Source organism: Theropithecus gelada, chromosome X (assembly GCF_003255815.1).
Source record: "Theropithecus gelada isolate Dixy chromosome X, Tgel_1.0, whole genome shotgun sequence".
Lineage (NCBI taxonomy): Eukaryota > Metazoa > Chordata > Mammalia > Primates > Cercopithecidae > Theropithecus > Theropithecus gelada.
Window position 1 is genome coordinate 45982978 of NC_037689.1, and position 20651 is coordinate 46003628.

The window sequence follows — 20651 nt, forward strand, 5'->3', positions numbered from 1 at the left end:
TTTTTTTTTTTTTTTTTTTTTTTTTTGAGACGGAGTCTCACTGTGTCTCCCAGGCTGGAGTGCAGTGGCGCGATCTCGGCTCACTGCAAGCTCCGCCCCCCGGGTTCACGCCATTCTCCCGCCTCAGCCTCCCAAGTAGCTGGGACTACAGGCGCCCGCTACCGCGCCCGGCTAGTTTTTTGTATTTTTAGTAGAGACGGGGTTTCACCATGTTAGCCAGGATAGTCTCGATCTCCTGACCTTGTGATCCACCCGCCTCGGCCTCCCAAAGTGCTGGGATTACAGGCTTGAGCCACCGCGCCCGGCCAATATATATTCTTTTCCTTCAGGATTATTTTAGCTGTTTTCCTCCCTTTGCTTATTTTGGGGTTAGTTTGTCAATTTCTGTGAAAAACTGTTGGATTTTTATATTTGCCTCAAATTTATAGAATAAATACATAGATTCATGTAGATAAATGCTAATAGAGCTGGGATTTGAATTCTGGGTATGTGCTACTACTTTTCATAAAGCTCTCGCACAACTTTTATTATATATTTTTGTTAGATACTGTGTAATTTTGTTGTCATTGTGAATAGGATTTTCTTTTAGTTATAATTTCTATTATTGCTGATGTATAAGGATCACTGTTGACTTACATGTATTAATCAAGTAACCTTGCTGAACTCGCATCATATTACATAGATTCTGAGGTACACTTTTCCCCCCTACATCTTCACATATCTGAAATCAAAATAGATCTTTGATGGTGTCCTGTAATCACTGTTATCAAGGCAGCAGTCATGATGTAGTTATCATTGCCTGCACATGCACAAACTTGGTCAGGGCTCTTCATTTTGTCATCACTTTAAATGAGTATGTGCATTGTTGTATTGTTATTTCATGCCAAACAATAAAACTGGAGGTGGAAGAAATTGCGAAGTGTGTGTCTGCCTTGAAAGAAAATCCCATGAATAATAATGGATCATTTTAAGAAGTGCTGCATCACCAACACTCTTATTGGCAGAGCACAATATTGTTAGCAACAGTTGAACAGTTTTAAGTGGAAAAGCAATCCATAGTAGGACCTTGAATGTGAAGTTGTAGGAATACCTTAACAGTTTATTTTGCTGCTTTTTCTTTTTGGAGATGGAGTCTTGCTCTGTCGCCCAAGGTGGGGTGCAGTGGCACGATCTCGGCTCACTGCAACTTCTACCTCCCAGGTTCAAGCAATTCTCCTGCTTCAGCGTCCCAAGTAGCTGGGACTACAGGCGCACGCCGCCATGCCCAGCTAATTTTTTATATTTTACTCGAGACAGGGTTTTACCGTGTTGCCCAGGCTGTTCTTGAACTCCTGAACTCAGGCAATCCGCCCGCCTCAGCCTCCCAAAGTGCTAGGATTACAGGCATGAGCCACTGCGCCTGGCCAATTTCTTTTGCTTCTTATGCACAAGATGTGATAAAAGTCTGTCTAAATAAGTCTGAATTGTCTTGATAAATCTAGAGTGAAAATCCTAGATAATAAGAAAATACTGTATCAGTTTAATTGGCAATTTTTTTTCTTAGTCGTGTGTAAAATAAGGGTACAGCTTACAATCAGTATCTTCAGAGTCAGAGAAATGTAGTCGTAATAACAGTTCATGGCCGGGTGTGGTGGTTCACGCCTGTAATCCCAGCACTTTGGGAGGCCAAGACAGGCAGACTTCGTCTCAAAACAAAACAGACAAACAGAAACACAGTTCATAATTCTTTTGTATTTTCTAAGTAGTTTTCATGTCTGTGAATAATACAGTTTTTTTTCTTCTTTTCCATTCCTTCTTGCCTCCTATTTCTTGTTCTGGTTTTACTGCATTGACTAATTCCTCTATTGAAGTGTTCAGTAGAAGCATTGATAATGGGCTTCCTTCCCTAGTTTAATGGAGTGCTTCTAATGTTTTGTCATTAAATATGATATTGTAGTGGGCTTTTTTGAGAGGGGGTGCTGATGATATTTTTATTTATTTATTTATTTTGAACTAGGGTCTTGTTCTGTCGCCCAGGCTGGAGTGCAATGGTGTGATCTCCGCTCACTGCAACCTCCGCCTACGGGGTTCAAGCCAATTTCCTGCCTCAGCCTCCCAGGTAGCTGGAACTACAGGCATGTGCCACCGTGCCCAGCTAATTTCTTTCTTTTTTTTTTTTTTTTTGTATTTTTAGTGGAGATGGGGTTTCACCATCCTGGCCAGGCTGGATGATATTTTTTAGTTGCAGTTCTCTTTTACTTATCATTTTATAGTTTCTACCGTGAGCAGGATTTTAATTTTGCTAATGCTTTTGCTACATCTATTGGTGTGATGAAGTTCATTACTCTTCTGTTTTATTTTTAGTTTTTTTATTTTTCATTTTGAGATGGGGTCTTGCTCTGTTGCCCAGGTGGGAGTGCATGGCTCACTGCAGTCTTGACCTTCTGGGCTCAAGCCATCCTCCCACCTCAGCCTCCCAAGTAGCTGGGACCATAGGCATGTGCCACCATGCTGGGCTGATTTTTAAAATTTTTTTGTAGAGACGGTCTTGCCATGTTGCACAGGCTAGTCTTGAACTCCTGGTCTCAAGCAATTGTCCTGTCTGGGCCTCCAAAAGAGCTAGGATTATAGGCGTGAGCTACAGTGTGGGTCCTGCATTTTCTATTTTAAACTGTTTTTGGATTCCTGGATATTTGCATATCTTTGTTATTGCCATGTACTTTTCCTTTTTTATGTAATCTTGTTTGGATAACAAAGTTATATTAACCTCATAAGATAAATTGGGGAGTATTTCTTTCTTTCTTTTTTTTTTAAACAGTTGCTATTTAATAGAGACAATCTGTTTCTTTTCTTTTTTTGGAGACAGAATCTCTCTCTGTCGCCCAGGCTGGAGTGCAGTGGCATGATCTCGGCTCACTGCAATCTCTACCTCCCTGGTTCAAGTGATTCTCCTGCCTCAGCCTCCTGAGTAGCTGGGATTACAGGTGCCCGCCACCATGCCCGGCTAATTTTTGCAGTTTTTAGTAGAGGCGGGTTTCACCATGTTGGCCAGGCTGGTCTCGAACTCCTGACCTCAGGTGATGGGCCTACCTTGACCTCCCTAAGTGCTGGGATTACAGACGTGAGCCACCTTGTCCGAGCAAGACGATCTGTTTCTTAAAAGTAAGAACCCATCTGTGAAATTATCTGTGCTTGGTGTCTTCTGAGTGTAAATTTGTGGTTTCTGATAATTGTTTCTTTCATGATGATAAGTCTTTTTTTAGCTGTTCTTGAGGTTTTTTTGGTCATTTATACAAAGTGAACAATTTTATAGAAAAATATTAAATTTCAGATGCATTATTATAAAATACAGATTTCCCTGATGACTTTTGAAAACCTAATTTTGTTAGTTTGTTCCTTTTTTTCTGATCAGTATTGCCAGTAGCTGCCTTTATTATTAGACTTTTAACATAGTTATTTTTATTGATCCTTTCTATTTCTACTCCTGTGGTTAATATTTTCCTTCTGATTTATTTGCATTCATTCTGACATTTAAAAATTTAGAGGCTTAGCTCATTCATATTTAATCTATTTTTATAATATATACACTAAAAACTATGAAATTTTCTCTAGACTATAATTGAATGCTATTTAAAAAAATTGAAATTTTTTTTTTTTTTTTGAGAGTGGGTCTCGCTCTGTCGCCCAGGGTGGGGTACAGTGGTGTGCTCTCGGCTCACTGTAACCTCCGCCTCCCGAATTCAAGTGATTCTCTTGCCTCAGCCTCCTGAGTAGCTGGGATTACAGACGTGCACCAGCATACCCGGCTAATTTTTGTATTTTTAGTAGAGACAGGGTTTCACCGTGTTAGCCAGGCTGGTTTCAAACTCCTGACCTCAGGTTATCCACCCGCCTCGGCCTCACAAAGTGCTGGGATTACAGGCGTGAGCCACTGAGCCCAGCCAAAATGTACATATTTATGGGGTAGAGTCATTATGTACATGTATACAATGTAATGGTCAAATCAGGGTAATTAGCATATCTGTCACTTCAGCATTTATCATTTCTCTGTGTTGGGAACATTCAGTATCCTTTCTTCTAGATATTTGAAAATACACAATGAATTACTTTTAACTATAATCACCCTACAGTGCTATAGAACACTAGAACTTATTTCCCCTGTTTAGCTATAATGTTGTATCTGTTAACCAGCCTCTCCCTATCTCTGGATACTATGATTTTTGACATGAATTGGTTTTTATTATTTAGTTCTAAATATATCGTGATCTCCATAATTTTCCTGTTGCCCATTAAAATTATTTAGAACTTTGCATTTATAGGATTTTCTTTTTGTATTACTGTTATCTCTGTGATTTGTTTCTAATTTTATTGTATTATACTTGGGGAACACTGAGATGCAAAAATCAACTCTGTTTCTCTATGCCAGCAGCAAACAATTTGAAAATCAAATTTGAAAACTAATATAATTTATAGTAAGGTCAAAGAACATCTGATACCTTGAAATAAATCCAACAAAGTGTACCAAGGCCTTCAATAAAAACCTTACTAAAATAAATGAAAGAAGACCTAAATTAATGGAAAGAGATAACCATGTTCATTGGATTGGAAGTGTCAGTATTGTAAAGATGTCAGTTCTCTCTAAATTGATATATACAGAAGTTCAGTGCAATCGCAGTAAATATCTCAATAGGGCTGTTGCTGCTGCTGCTGCTGTTTTTTTTTCATTTGGTTAGGCTGGTTCTCAAATTTATATGGAAAGGCACAGGGCCAAGAATGGCAAAGGCAATCTTGAGAAAAAGTTGGAAGACTTACACTAACATATATCAACACTGATTATAAAGCTACAGTGATTAAATTAGTGGGCGCAAAGCCAGATTGACCAATGGCACAGGATAGAGTCCAAAAGTTGACCTACACATACAAGATCAGTTGATTTAAAGATAGGTGTATTGGGATTTTGATTGAATGTAGAGGTTAATTAAGGGAGAATTGATACTTCTAATCTAACATATTCTTTTTTTTTTTTTTCTTTAAAGACAGTCTCCCTCTGTCGCCCAGGCTGGAATGTAGTGCAGTGGTGCAAATTCGGCTCACTGCAACCTCTGCCTTCTGTGTTCAAGTGATTTTTCTGCCTCAGCCTCCTGAGGCTTTTGTATTTTTAATGGAGACGGAGTTTCACCATGTTGGCCAACCTGGTCTCAAACTCCTGACCTCAAGTGATCTACCTGTCTCAGCCTCCCAAAGTGCTGGGATTACAGGTGTGAGCCATTGCACCTGGCCCTAATGTAACATATTCAAAAGCAAGATTGCTTTCTCTATTTATTTGTCTTAAAAGAAAAGAAAAAAAAAGAAATCCCTAGCTGGGCGTGGTGGCGCATGCCTGTAGTTCTAGCTACTCGGAAGGCTGAGGCAGGAGAATCGCTTGAACCCGGGAGGTGGAGGTTGCGGTGAGCTGAGATCGCACCATTGCACTCCAGCCTGGGCAACAAGAGTGAAACTCTGTCTAAAAAAAAAAAAAAAATTCCCACACAGTAGAGTTTTTAATTACTCTTATCAGTGGGATTTTTTCATTCTTAAGTGTTTACATAAGAAAGCTTTTGTCTTCAAATATATTAATTTTGTACCAGCACACCTTATGAATTTATACTGATAATAGTTTTTCCGTTGATTCTCTTGGATTTCCTAGATACAGCATATGCAAATAAGTTTAATTTCCTTCAAATAATAATTATGTCTTGTATTGTATTTCATCATCTTACCTAATTGCACTGGCTGGCATTTCTCACACAATCCTATAATAATAGTATTAATGGCCATTCTTGTCTTAATTTTGACTTTAGAGGGAATACTTCTAATGTTTTACCTTAGGTTTAATAGATGTCTTTGTTATAAAGTGATGACTGACATCATTCTCATATCCCAAAACACACATTCTGACATGAACTGGTTTAAGATTGCATATACTTGAGTATTTTTTAAACAGCTTTATTGAGATAAAGCTATTATTAAATCTACCCTTTAAAATGTACATTTCAGTGGTTTTTTAGTAGATGCAGAGTTCTGTAACTATTACCATTAATTAGAACATTTTCGTCACCCCAAAAAGAAACCCTATACCTATTGGTAATCACTCTCCTCTCCCCGCTGCCTTCATCCCCTAGCAACCATTAATCTACCTTCTGTCTGCATGGATTTGCTCGTTCTTGACGTTTCATATAAATGGAATCGTATAACGTGGTCTTTCGTGTCTGGCTCCTTTCACTTAGCATATTGTTTTCGAGGTCATCCATGTTTTAGCATGTATCCTGTTTATTTAATCTTTTAACTGTTAAATATCTATCCCAATCTGACTCAGAAGTTTGCTTTAAATCAAAAGTAGATGTTCAGTTTCAACTTTTCAGCATGTATTGAGAATATCAGGCGGTTTATTTTTTGACCTATTAATTTGGGCCATTATTTGGCTCCATCCGTGAATTTTAGAGTACCCATAGTGTGCCAAGGTCTGTGTGCGTGTGTGTGTGTGTGCGCGCGCATGCATACATGTACATAGATTTGTTTTTTTTTTTTTAATTTACGTTATGGATCACATTTGCAGATACTTGACTTGGGATTCATAATTAACCAAGTTTGTAGTTTGGTTAAGTTATTTTTGTTAGTTTTTTTTTTTTTTTTTTTTGAGACAGAGTCTCACTCTGTCGCCCAGGCTGGAGTGCAGTGGCACGATCTTGGCTCACTGCAACCTCTGCCTCCCGGGTTCAAGTGATTCTCCTGCATCAGCCTCCTGAGTAGCTGGGACTACAGGCACCCGCCACTAAGCCGGGCTAATTTTTGTATTTTTAGTAGAGATGGGGTTTCACCATACTAGTCATGCTGCTCTTGAACTCCTGACCTCAGGTCATCCTCCTGCCTTGGCCTCCCAAAGTGCTGGGATTACAGGTGTGAGCCACCGTGCCCAGCCTAGGTTTTGTTTTAAATGGTAAATTAGTTTTGTAAGAGGAGTTGAGAAAGCTTTCTTCCTCAATTCAGATAGTTTTCTCAAAAGGCGGGGTATGGGGCTCATGCCTGTAATCCTAGCACTTTAGGAGGCTGAGGTGGGAGGATCACTTGAGCTCAGGAGTTCGAGACCAGCCTGGGCAACATAGAGAGACTGCTTCTCTATTTAAAAAAAAAAAAAAAGCTTTGGGGAAAGACTGGAGCTTTTTGAAAGGGGTAACATTAGACAACTTTTCTCTTTTCGTTTGTAAAAGATACGGGGGTCTCACCCTGTTGCCCTGACTGGAGTAGAGTGGGACAATCATAGCTCACTCTAGCGTTGAACTCTTGGGCTCAGGTGATCCTCCCACCTCAGCATCCTGAGTAGCTAGGACTACAGACATGTGCCACCATGGCTAGCTAATTTTTTTTTTTTGAGACTGAGTATCACTCTGTTGCCCAGGCCGGAGTGCAGTGGTGTGATCTCGGCTCTCTGCAACCTCTGCCTCCTGGGTTCAAGTGATTCTCGTGCCTCAGCCTCCCGAGTAGCTGGGACTACAGGCGCGAGCAACCACGCCCAGCTAATTTTTGTATTTTTAATAGAGATGGGGTTTCACCATGTTGGCCAGGCTGGTCTCGAACTTCTGACCTCAGGTGATCCACCCACCTCGGCCTCCCAAAGTGCTGGGATTACAGGCATTAGTCACCACGCCCAGCTGCCTAGCTAATTTTTAAAATTATTTTGTCAAGATGGAGTCTAGCTATTTTGTCCAGGTTGGTCTTGAACTCCTGGCTACAAGTGATCTGCCTTGGCTTCCCAAAGCACTGGGATTACAGGTGTGAGCCACTGTGCTCAGGCCCCTCCCCCCTTTTAAAAAAATATTCATGATTGGATTTTCTTTTATTGAGTTAATGCTGGTAATTTACATTTTCCCTCAATGTGTTAGTGTAGAATTCTAGACCATTTTCATACAAGTCGTTTTCTTTTTTTCTGTATCTATGTTTTTTTTCTTATCTCAAATTATATATGTTTGTGCTTTCTCCCAGTTTCTTCCCCTCTTTTAGATTATTATCTTGTATTTTATTGTCTTCCCAACTCCCTGGAAAAAGCCTAGTTTGGAGATTTTTTGGGGGTAAAAATTAGCTGGCTCCCTAGCTTTGCTCCAGAGAATGGTCATGAAATTAATGGTTGCTGATACTCAACCTGGAGCATGCCTATTGTTGGTCTTGTGAGAAGCAGGTGTATTTCAAACCTGCCCCCGCATTGCCCAGCTTGTTCTTTTCTTTTATTATTTTTTTAATGATTAAAGGATTAAATTCCATGTGCAAAACACATTGCTAATTGCATTGGCAAAAGATCAATGTAAAAATACCCCACAATTCTGGAACTGTCCGTTTAAAATATTTGTTCTAGTTGTTGAAAGGCCTAGTATTATATTCTTGCCGGTGTTTAAGGTGTACAGAGAATACTGTAAGTGTTAACCTGGGCAACAAGAGTGAAACTCCGTCTCAAAAAGAAAAAGAAAATTTAGAACGTTTTAAAAACTGTAAACCTGCAAGGCATGATTTTTATAACAGTTTACCAGAAAATGAAGGAAAGCACTTAATTAGCTTGGATAAAGTAACATGAAAGCGAGAATGCACTAATTTAAAAAAACCCCAAATCCTAATATGGTATCAGAAAGGTTTTCTTTTCTTTCTTTCATTTTTTTGAGACGGAGTCTCGCTCTATCGCCAGGCTGGAGTGCAGTGGCACGATCTTGGCTCACTGCAACCTTTGCCTCCTGAGTTCAAGCAATTCCCCTGCCTCAGCCTCCTGAGTAGCTGGGACTACAGGCGTGCACCACCATGCCTGGCTAAGTTTTTGTATTTTAGTAGAGACAGGGTTTCACCATGTTGGCCAGGATGTTCTCGATCTCCTGACCTTGTGATCCGCCCGCCTCAGCCTCCCAAAATGCTGGGATTATAGGCGTGAGCCACCGCACCCGGCCAGAAAGATTTTCTAATACAAGGAGACATTGCTCATTGAGAAGGGGTTTGGTAAGAAAAGAACTTACTAAGTTAACAACTATGTTAATGACTAGTTCAGAGATAAATTAAATGCCCAATTTTGGGAAAAGTAGCAGGTGCAAGAAAAAGGAAATGGGTAAGAAAACAGTTTCTGATACTTAAAAACTTTTCTTCATCATGTGCTGCATTTGACAGAAATTAATCTTTTAAAAATTTTACCTAGGATGGTTTTATTTATTCCATGTACAGCGTATTCTAAATCTCCACTTGATACTGTGTCAAAATACTGTCTTCATCCTTCGATTACATTAAGTGTTTCTCACACTGCTCGAACTAAATCTGCACCTAAAGGTAGAATACTTCAGTAGAGGAAATGTGAATAGAATTTCTTTTCAGAATTTCAACAAAAACTAGTAAGCTAGTAAGCTACTTTAAAGTTTTTCACTATGAAATAAACGAGTGATCCAAAGAGTTGTTTTACTCATTCCATTATGATATATGGTAGAATGTTATGTAATGAACATGGATATTGCTAAATTATTGAATGCATTAAATGGCAATACTTTATTAAGGAGGCTCTACTGCTTTAAATATCTGAAAACTAGTTAGAAAGTGTGTGCATTTCCTCCCATCAAGCTAAGTCTTAAAAACAAAAGCATTTAAAACAGTGTAGTGTTTGTAGCTCATTGGTACAAGTGAGTTCAGAGAGTAGTGTGTCAACTCTTAATCTGAGCAGGAATAGGGGCTTTGAGAAAATCAGGCTTTAAGAAGGTTTATCATTTTAGGGCCAAGTTTTAATAGATTGTGAAAGTTTGGACTCTTAGATTTTAAACAAACAAAACCTTGAAATTACTGATTGGCTCAACATGGTTTTATGGAAAAACTAATACAAAAACTGGGCCTTGAATATTTGAGCAAAGCCTACAAAAGTTCCAAATGGGACAGGGCAAGGAAGGATGGGGCTCTGTTTACAATAGTAGATATTTTCTTTTCCACTTCTTGACATGGAGTAGGCAGGATTGTTTGAAAATAAAATAATCTTTTCTTAGAGAATGGAATTTGAATTACAGTTATTAGATTAATACTGATTATATACATTTTCTCTTTCCTTTTAGAGTAGTTGATCTGTTAAGTGTTGATAGAGTTGTAACCTTCCACTACTATTGATTTTTTTTTTATTGCTGTCTCATAGGTTCTTTTGCTTTTTTTATATTTACATATTTCCATGCTGTTTTATTTGGCACATAAAAATTCATAATGACTTCAAATTCAACATAGACTAGAAAACACACACATTTTTTCTTCCCCCCACCCCCCTTTTTTTTTTTTGAGACAGAGTCTCGCTCTGTCGCCTAGGCTGGAGTACAGTGGCGCATCTTGGCTCAATACAAGCTCTGCCTCACGGGTTCACGCCATTCGCCTGCCTCAGCCTCCCGAGTAGCTGGGACTGCAGGCGCCTGCCACCACGCCCGGCTAATTTTTTCTATTTTTTTTTAGTAGAGACAGGGTTTCACCGTGTTAGCTAGGGTGGTCTCGATCTCCTGACCTTGTGATCCGCCCGCCTTGGCCTCCCAAAGTGCTGGGATTGCAGGCATGAGCCACTGTGCCTGGCCTATTTTTTCCTTCCTTCTAAAATCACATGAAGAATGTAAAAAGAAATCCAGAGAAACAAGAAAACCTCAGCGGTATGAATCAGAACATGATGAATTTCTGGTTGAATAAAGCAATTGGAAATCAATCAATGGCAAAACCTAAGAGAGCTTAGTGAACGTGTGACCTTATTCAGAAAGTAGAAAGCACCAGCCAAGAATTGGCATCCTGCAGTACCACCAACATCAAAAGCAGGGAGGCACTTGGAGATTGAACAAGCCATGAGTACAGCCAGATAATTGAAGCCATGGAAAACTAAACCATTTACCTATTAGTATAGGTGCCTGTAATGGTTTTCCTGCTGGGATAATGCCCAAAATTCAGCTCTCTGAATTGCTTGTTTGTCCATAGGAAATTCCAAAGTGAGTGCTATATAGCAAGAAAGATAGCGGCAGTAGTTTAGGTAACTTGCAGCTATCCTGAAGGATATTGACCCTCCAGCACCTGGAAGATGGGATACTCTTCCACCATTAAAGGAGAACCTGGCTGGTTACATGGTTTCTTTCTCGCTTATGGACTCATTCTAGATAGGACTCCTGTGATCTGAATTTAAGTTTATTGTTGGGCAAACAGGAATTCTCACTTGGGCTGAACAAGTTCACCCCAGCAGTCAGAATATAACTCTAGTCTAGACCCTCATCTACAAATAGGAATAGACAACCAGGAAGAGCCATGCTTTTCAGGAAAACCAGCAGTTTGAAAGAGAGGCACCAAATTCAACTAACTGAATAATGAAACACCAGAGGAGACAGTTTATATAGGGTACAGAATAAACTTTAAATCCACAGAGAGATTTGGGAAGGTATCATGTCCACCCAAAAAGGAAAAGATTGCTATGGAAAAGAAACTACTGGAATTAACATATGATCTTTTAAAAATTCAGTAGATGGAGTAGAGATCAAATTAGCTAGCTTAGAAGAAAAAATTCAGGGATTCTCTGAGAGTATAGCAGAAAGACAAAGATAAAAAATATGAGAGAAAAGTTAAAGCAATACAGAAGCTAGATTTAGTAGCCTTTAAAAGTCCTGTAATAAAAATGCTAATAAGAACAGATAGAGAAAATGGAGGAAAGTTCTAGAAACGAGACACTTCCTGAGTTCAAGAAGGGCTCAAGTCTTTTGATTGAAAGGCCCCACATGGTCTGCATGTGTGAAGAGGAGAACTTATTAGAGTGGTGCAGTGAGAATAAAAAGGAAGTGATAAATTTAAGAGTTACTGGCTTTGAGATGAATTTAATTTAAAGGCTGATATAGTCAGAGAAGTGAAATATGATTCCAGATTTGAAAATGAGATATCTAGAGAAATGATGGCTAACACTGAACAACGTGGAAAAATTAGGAAAGAAATGTAGCTTAAGAGAGAAGATGTTAATTAGGTCTTAAATACAGGTTTTCACCAGTTCTAATTTCCCTCTAAGAAAAATTGTTATAGACACATTTGCCTTTGTTTGCCTTTGCTGCAGCTTAAGCATTCCTTCTACCATGTATAATAAAATTTGGTTCTCTGAGTGTGACTTAGTGAGAAGAATTAGAGTTGAGTCACAGAATTAACAGGCATTGAGGTTTTGGGAGACCAAAAGCAGAAAAGTGATTTTTATATGCATGTTAGCTGCAAAAAGCAAAGTGAATAAATAAGAATCCTGTTAACTTGCCCAAGAGGGAGATCACAGAAGTGTCTAAGCATCAAAATATAAAACAAATAGTTTATATCCGTGATCCCTAATTTAAGATAGATAAAATGCCATTGCTATACCCGTTAACTTTTATTGCTTTATTATATATTTTATTTATAATTCCCTTCTTCTAGGATGATATTGCTTTATTTTAAAGAATGGAAGGAAATTTTTGTGAATTTCCTGGGTTCTCCGAGGCCATTATTTCCCTTAAAACTATACGTTTTTCTTTTCTTTTTTTTTTTTTTTACTTTCTGCCCTCACAGTGTGTTCCCAAAAACTATGTTTTTCCACTGTGAATTATTTCAGAAGCATTTTCAGGATCATGATTCTTGTAACTGGGAAGGGAATGTCTTACTGAATTTGAGGTGTTAGTAGAGTCCCAGAAATACCTTGAGGGTGTTTGATAGTAAGACTAAATGTTAGTACTTGTTCACCCAAATTCTGAGATTCTTGGTTCTCTGAACCATCCTGCTTATTTGTCTTTAGGTTCCACTGATCTCTGGATTTGGTTTGTACTACAGAGGCATGAATACCGTCAGTTACGTTATCACGTACCTTCTTCCACCCTTCCTTTGTCACATCTGAGAACTCCTGAGTAGCTTCTGTTCTGAGAACACAGTTTCATTCTGATTGTCAAAGGGAATTAGTATTCTAACTCCAGAGGGGTTACAAAGTTGAGGTATAGTCATCTCTGTTTAGAATGTTTGAATTTTTGTAATGACAAAACAAGGGAAAATGACCAGGCAAAACAATAGTTTGTTGGATAATTACTGCTCACTTGAGATGAGTAGGCACCCCCATGTAGGCCAGAATATCTGTTAGGAAATGCACATGATATAAAAGGATGGGAAGAAAGCAAATCAGTCTGTTAATGGTAGCTTGGGTTAATATTGTAGAGCCCCTGAGTATTGAGGAACTGCTGAAGTGTTCAGAGCAGCGAAGTGCTATGATCAAAGCAGTGCTTCAGGAGGGTTAATCTGCCTACAGATTGCAGAAATGCCTCAATACTTGGCACCAGCCCTTACGTGTGATAATAGGGTTTCTAGTCATTTGTTGTGGGAGTGGCAGAAAGGAGTAAGGCCAGTCCAGAGGCTATTTTCATCCCCCAGGGATCAGGAAATATGAAGCCGAGTGGGAATGGTAACTAGGAATAAGAAAAAAAAAAGGATGGATTCTTGAGAAGTTGAGGAGAATTGACAATATCTGGCAATCTGACTGTGAGCAGGGAAGAAGAAAAAGGCCATACTGGTCATATCAGAAGGCTGGGTTTTGTCCGGATGACAATATTCAGCAGTCTGTTGGACATGTTAGGATGATATTAGGAATAATTGTTGTGGAAATAGTAGTTGAAACCATGGGAATAAAGGGAAAGCAGAAGAGAAGAGGGTTGAGCACTGCAGTACGGGGTGAGGGAAGGCATAGCAGCCAGCATTTAAGAAGAAGGGAAGAGAACTAGAAGTCACTTAAAACAACGGAGGAAGGAGAGCACTTCACAAATTAGGGAGTTGATTGTTAAACTCTAATAGAAATGCCAAGGAGGACGAATGCCAAGAAAAGTTGTTCTGCAGGTTGAGAATTCATAGAGCTGATGGGATTGGGTTTATGTAGGGAAATTTGTGCGGTGAGGGGCTTAAATACCTTAATGTATCTCCTTTATTGCCTTCTTAATTGGCTTGCTTTAATGTTATAGTGTTTCATAATGCTTAGAAGATTTTTTTTTTTTTTGAGACGGAGTTTCGCTCTGTCGCCCAGGCTGGAGTGCAGTGGCGCAATCTCGGCTCACTGCAACCTCCACCTCCTGGATTCAAGCAGTTCTCCCTGCCTCACCCTCCCGAGTAGCTGGGATTACAGGCACCCGCTGCCACGCCCAGCTAATTTTTGTATTTTTAGTAGTGATGGGGTTGCGCCATGTTGGCCAGGCTGGTCTAGAACTCCTGACCTCAGGTGATCGGCCCACCTCAGCCTCCCAAAGTGCTGGGATTAGAGGTGTGAGCCACCACATCCGGCCAATGCTTAGAAGATTAATTTACGTTTATCATTTTTAAAAGGGGGAAAAGCTATTTTATAGCCAGAGGTGGTTTTGCGGGAGTAGGGCAGTAATAACTTTTTCAGAGCATGTACACTTTCTGCTTTTCATTTGCTTTAACTTTTTTTTCTTTCTTTCCTTTTTTTTTTTTTTTTTTTTTGAGACGGAGTCTTGCTCTATCGCCCAGGCTGGAGTGCAATGACATGATCTTGGCTCATTGCAACGTCCGCCTCCCGGGTTCGAGCAATTCTTCTGCCTCAGCCTCCCAAGTAGCTGGGATTACAGGCATGCACCACCATATCCTGCTAATTTTTTTGTATTTTAGTAGAGGAGGGGTTTTGCCATGTTGGCCAGGCTGGTCTCGAACGCCTGACCTCAGGTGATCTACCCACCTCGGCCTCCCACAGTGTTGGCATTACAGGCGTTAGCCACTGCGCCCAACCCATTTACTTTAATTTGAAACAGTTTGAATAAACAACATGAAACATGCTATTTCTTAAAAATGAGTAGACCGTATCTCAGAGTTGATATGTTGAGAATCCCTTTTTTTTTTTTTTTTTTTGAGACGGAGTCTCGCTCTGTCGCCCAGGCTGGAGTGCAGTCGCCGGATCTCAGCTCACTGCAAGCTTTGCTTCCCGGGTTTACGCCATTCTCCTGCCTCAGCCTCCCGAGTAGCTGGGACTACAGGCGCCCGCCACCTCGCCCGGCTAGTTTTTTGTATTTTTTAGGAGAGACGGGGTTTCACCGTGTTAGCCAGGATGGTCTCGATCTCCTGACCTCGTGATCCGCCCATCTTGGCCTCCCAAAATGCTGGGATTACAGGCTTGAGCCACTGCGCCCGGCCGAGAATCCCTTTTATGAATGTTAATTTTTCTCAATTAACGTTTAATGGATATTTCCATTACTATTCCATGTTAATGGATTTTTTAAGGACTATATATGTAATTTGGTATCTGTAAATAAGACATATATAAATAATTATAATATGACAAACCAGTACAATAAGAGAAGAATAGAGTGCTGTGGAAATTTCAGAGGGAAAAATTATTTCCAGCTTTCTCTTTTTTTGTAGGGAAGGAGATTTAGGGGGAAAGATCAAAGCAGAGATAATGGGGGAAAGGTGTTCCAGGTAGAAGGAACCCTGAATCAAATATGAAGTTGGGGTTTTATGGGGATGTTGAGCATTTTTGTTTGGCTGAACTTCGTGTGGGTGGGGGCCGTGTGTTTGTCTACATGCTGACAGTGGTAGAGGGAAGTGCTTAAAGGAAAGTTAGGGGAGATGATGATGGGAAGGTAGTTTGGGGCCAGAAATTAGAAGATGACAGGTGTTTGAGCTTATTTAGAGGGAGCAAGAAGCCATTAAACATTTTTGAAAAAGAGGAATGATGTCACCTAGCTTTAGAAAAATGACTTGTGTTTCTGTTATTTGAAATTTTAATAACCATGTAGTACTTATCAGCAAAAAAAAAAAAAAAAAACGATAAAGGTGAAATTATTGGTTAGAGTTCTTTTTGTCATAAGTTTTTGGTTTAAGTAGAAAAGGGAGAATTAAGGCCATTGGAATGTCTTATAAAAATTCAAGGCAGGAATATAGCTGTACCTCAGATAGGTCTAGAACCAGGAACTAAAAAGCTGTCTCCCCTCCCTGCTTACCCTATTCTGTTACTCAAGGCACTCACAGGATTATTTTTATTTTTTATTCACTAGTCTAAGCCAGAGTTACAAAATGACTTTCCTTAGCTCTTAAGTTCCAGCCACCAGGAGAGAGAGAGAGAGAGAGAGAGAGAGAGACACACACACGCACACACACAGACAAACATTGATTCCTGCTCATGGTTTTGGATTCTCAGGAATAGGACTTTGATTTTATTGTGCTTAAAGATGAACTTATTTTTTAACTGCTTTATAGCTAGTGCCAATCAACTGTGGCCAGGAGAGTGTAAATACACTGTGGGAATTTACTTTTCTAGATGAGAGGGTTAGTTAAGAGAGGTTAGGCAGAATCCCAAAGGTTGTTTACTACAGTTATGCACTTTGAATTTTTATCATTGTTTAATCTGGTTGGAAGTTGTTTGACTAATTAAATATACAGAATATGAAAACTGTGCAAAAATTTCCCCCAGTAAGCTACAGAAGGTATTTTAAGTTGAACCTTAACAAAACTGGTTACCTTTGTGGGAACATGGGGTGTTACAGACTGAGGACACGGGAGTGCCGGGGTCTTAAAAATGTTCTATATTTTGATCAAGGTAGTGATTACAAAGGTTTATGTATGTATCAGAATTCATCAAAATATGTGCACTTGATGGACATAAGCAATACATTTATTGCTTCAACTTAAAAAGAAGTCCAGGCAAAGTTGACTTGTTTGATTTATCTGCCCTGCCTTGTCATATAGATGCCCATTTATCATTGTAAATCAATTAAGTTATATTTTACTTTAGATAGATATGTTTTTGATACACATTTATCTTTCACATAATTTGAGTGTCTCAGAAATGAAACTATCATGGTGGCGTTCAGTACGTGATATGAAAAAACTAATGGCTTTGGTTTACTTTTTTCCCTGATTTAGGAGCTGTGACTGATGAGAATTAAAGGCCATGGATGAAGATGGGCTTGAATTACAACAAGAGCCAAACTCATTTTTTGATGCAACAGGTATAACTACTTGAATTGTTCCACTTCCCATCTACCAGATTTGGAGTTGGTTGTCATCAATGAATTGCTAGAACTCTCACATTGATCATTCACACTTAGGTTATCTTGTTATCCTGTCAAAATTCACAGATGTTACGGTGAGCACATTATTATTACCCTCCTCAAAGATGTGGCTCCCTCACAACCAACTCTCATATTCTTGTCAGTAACAGCAGCGATATCAAACCTTAGTTTTATCTTCACTTATGAAGATAATATCTTCCCCAGTTATTTCCCTAATTCCTGTTGTTTTTCCCTTTGAAAATATTCCTTGTTAGTTTTGTTTGGACCTTTGTTTAAAAAAAGAAAAAGAAAAAATATTCCTTGTTTACATCTGCTCTTCTTCATCCTAGTGCCTACCACAGAGACAGGCTCTATCGTCTCATTCTTAGTCTGGAATAACTTTTGCATTGTTTTCCTTACCCTTAGTCTCTCTTATCTAGCCTGCTGATCAGAGTACTCACTGTAAAATAACATGTGGATCCTGTCATTTCTCTGTTCTCCAATACCCAGCAGATAAAGAAGGTCCCCCACATTGACCCTGTCCTATTTTTATAACCATCTCTCTCACAAGTTCCCAAAAAGAGACTTCTGCTTCAGGAAGATGGAGTCTTCACTCCCCATAGTGTACAAGGAAAAATTATACTCAGGAAGTTCTAAAAACAGGAAGAAAACAGTATTAGAAAAAATGTATTTCAGATTACCTGTGGTTATAATTATATAACGTTGTAAAGTGGTTACACTTGTGTTTTGGGTTTTTTTTGTTTTCAGATAGGGTCTTGTTCTGTCACCCAGGCTGGAGTACAGTGGCGCCATCTGGGTCCACTGCAACATCCGCCTCCCAGGCTCAAGTGATCTGCTCAGCTTCCAGAGTAACTGGGGCTACAGGTGTGTGTCACAATGCCTGGCTGATTTTTGTATTCCTTTTTTTTTTTTGGGTAGAGACAGGGTTTTGCCATGTTGCCCAGGCTGGTCTTGAACTCGTGGGCTCATGCGATCTGCCTGCCTCAGCCCTCTATAAGTATTGGGATTACAGGCGTGAGCCACTGTGCCTGGCCTATACTTGGTTTTATAATATAAAAGGGATTTGAGGCCAGACGTGGTGGCTTGTGCATGTAATCCCAGCACTTTGGGAGACCGAGGCGGGCGAATCACAAGGTCAAGAGATCGAGACCAACCTGGCCAACATGGTGAAACCCCATCTCTACTAAAAATACAAAAAATTATCTGGGTGTGGTGGTGCATGCCTGTAATCCCAGCTACTTGAGAGGCTGAGGCATGAGAATCGGTTGAATCTGGGAGGCAGAAGTTACAGTGAGCTGAGATTGTGCCACTGCACTCCAGTCTGGGTGATAGAGTGAGACTCGGTCTCGAAAGAGAATAAAAAAAGAAAAAAAATATAAAAGGGTTTTATATCACACCAGGTAGCTACCCTTACTATAAATAAAATGCTAGTAAGTTTTCCATTGGACTGTAAATGATCAGATTGTAGTATAGTAAAGAAATAGCAATGAACTTTATCAGGAAATTAAATGTCAGTGATTTTAAATTTTAAATTTTTTTTTTTTTTTGAGATGGAGTCTTACTCTGTCGCCAGGCTGGAGTGCAGTGGCACGATCTCGGCTCACTGCAACCTCTGCCTCCTGAGTTCAAGTGATTCTCCTGCCTCAGCCTCCCGAGTAGCTGGGACTACAGGTGTGTGCCACCATGCCCAGCTAATTTTTTTGTATTTTTAGTAGAATGGGGTTTCACCATGTTGGCCAGGATGGTCTCGATCTCTTGACCTCGTGATCTGCCCGCCTCGGCCTCCCAAAGTGCTGGGATTACAGGCGTGAGCTACCGCGCCCGACCCTAAAATTTTCTTTTTATTATTATTTTATTTTTCTTTTAGAGACAGGATCTCACCCTGTTGCCTGGGCTAGAGTATGGTGGCATGATTATAGCTCATTGTGACCTCAGACTCCAGTGCTCAAGGGATCCTCCTACCTCAGCCTTCCGAGTCGCTTGGACTACAGGTGTGCGCCATCAAGCCCAGCTAATTTTATTTTTTGTGGAGACGGGGTCTTGCTCTGTTCCCCAGGCTGGTCTTGAACTCCTGGGCTCAAGTGATCCTCCCACCTTGGTCTCCCATAGTGCTGGGATTACAGGTGTGAGCCACTATGCTCAGTCAAATTTTAAAATTTTCTTTAAATCTCTAAATCTAGTGGGGATGTGTGCGTGTTTCTTAACAACTTAGGATAATCTTTTAACTCGTTTGGTAATTTCAATTTGATAATGATAAACGTAAAGTTTATAATTCTTTCTTCCTTGGAACATGAAATATAAGTGATGTACTTGAAAGAGACTAAACTCTTTGGAGAAAAATGTGCAGTGTTTGTTCACTTAATCTTGCCATAGGCAAACCTAGGTCATGGGCTAAGTGGTAGATTGAAGGGCTATTGCATTTTAGTCTTGATTGATAACACTTAATGGTATTTGTTCATCTTTGAGCAAGTCACTTAATCTGCCAGGGCCTCCGTTTTCATATGTCATAATAATAATAAAACCTCTCATTACAGTTTTTCAGAACACTTCCCATACATTCCCATTTGATCATCACCACAGTCCTGTGAGGTATGCATGGCAGATACTACTGTCCTCATTTTACTGATGAGGAAACTGAAACTCAGAGGTTAAATGACTTGCCCAAGGTCACAAAACTAATAAGTGTCCTACCCTGCTCTACTCTCTGATTTAGATTTTTTTTGTGTTTTTTTTTTGGTTTTGTTTTTGAGATGGAGAATTGCTCTGCTGCCCAGGCTAGAGTACATTGGCCATGATATCTGCTCACTGCAACCTCCACCTCCCTGGTTCGTTCCGGTGATTCTCCTATCTCAGCCTTCCAAGTAGCTGGGATTACTGGTGCAGACCATCATGCCCGGCTCCTTTTTTTGTATTTTTAGTAGAGATGGGGTTTTGCCATGTTGACCAGGCTGGTCTTGAACTCCCAACCTCAAGTGATCCGCCTGCCTCGGCCTCCCAAAGTGCTGGGATTACAGGCGTGAGCCACTGTGCCCGGCTGATTTACATTTTATAACCAGTGTTCTTGCCACTAGATGCTTTCATCTCTATGTATGCAAAATGGAAATTAGTGATCTATTACTTAATGATAATATTGTGGACATTGAAAACAAGTATAAAGCATTTTGTAGAAGTTCTGTAGAAATTAAAGTGAACATACTCTTTTTTTAATTTTTCGAGATGGAGTTTTGCTCTTGTTGCTTAGGTTGGAGTGCAATATTGCAATCTTTGCTCACCACAACCTCCGCCTCCCGGGTTCAAACGATTCTCCTGCCTCAGCCTCCCAAGTAGCTGGGATTACAGACATGTGCCACCGTGTCCGGCTAATTTTGTATTTTTAGTAGAGATGGGATTTCTCCGTGTTGGTCAGGCTGGTCTCGAACTCCTGACCTCAGGTGATTCTCCCACCTTGGCCTCCCAGAGTGCTGGGATTACGGGTGTGAGCCACCTTGCCCAGCCTAAAGTGAACACATTCTTTTTATTATTTCTAGATGTAATTAAAATAGATATTAGTTGGCTTCCTACAATGTTTAATATTCTTTGGCCTTTGAATTTTTTTTTTGAGACAGAATCTTACTC

General features: G+C 39.9%; 1 protein-coding gene across 6 annotated transcripts in view; it reads left to right on the top strand.

Moving 5' to 3' along the window:
- ZFX (zinc finger protein X-linked) overlaps nt 1-20651 on the top strand; it is a 67564-nt gene that overhangs the window by 8127 nt on the left and 38786 nt on the right. For 4 of the 6 annotated variants that reach the window (XM_025372726.1, XM_025372722.1, XM_025372724.1 and 1 more), the window contains one exon: nt 16888-16973. The exons of 1 other annotated variant lie outside the window; for it this stretch is intronic. In XM_025372726.1, coding sequence (XP_025228511.1) covers nt 16916-16973 — 58 coding nt within the window. In that variant the 5' untranslated portion in view covers nt 16888-16915. Of the gene's footprint in view, nt 1-16887; nt 16974-17783; nt 17901-20651 lie in introns of all 6 variants that reach the window. One more of the 6 variants, XM_025372721.1, reaches the window with a different exon arrangement.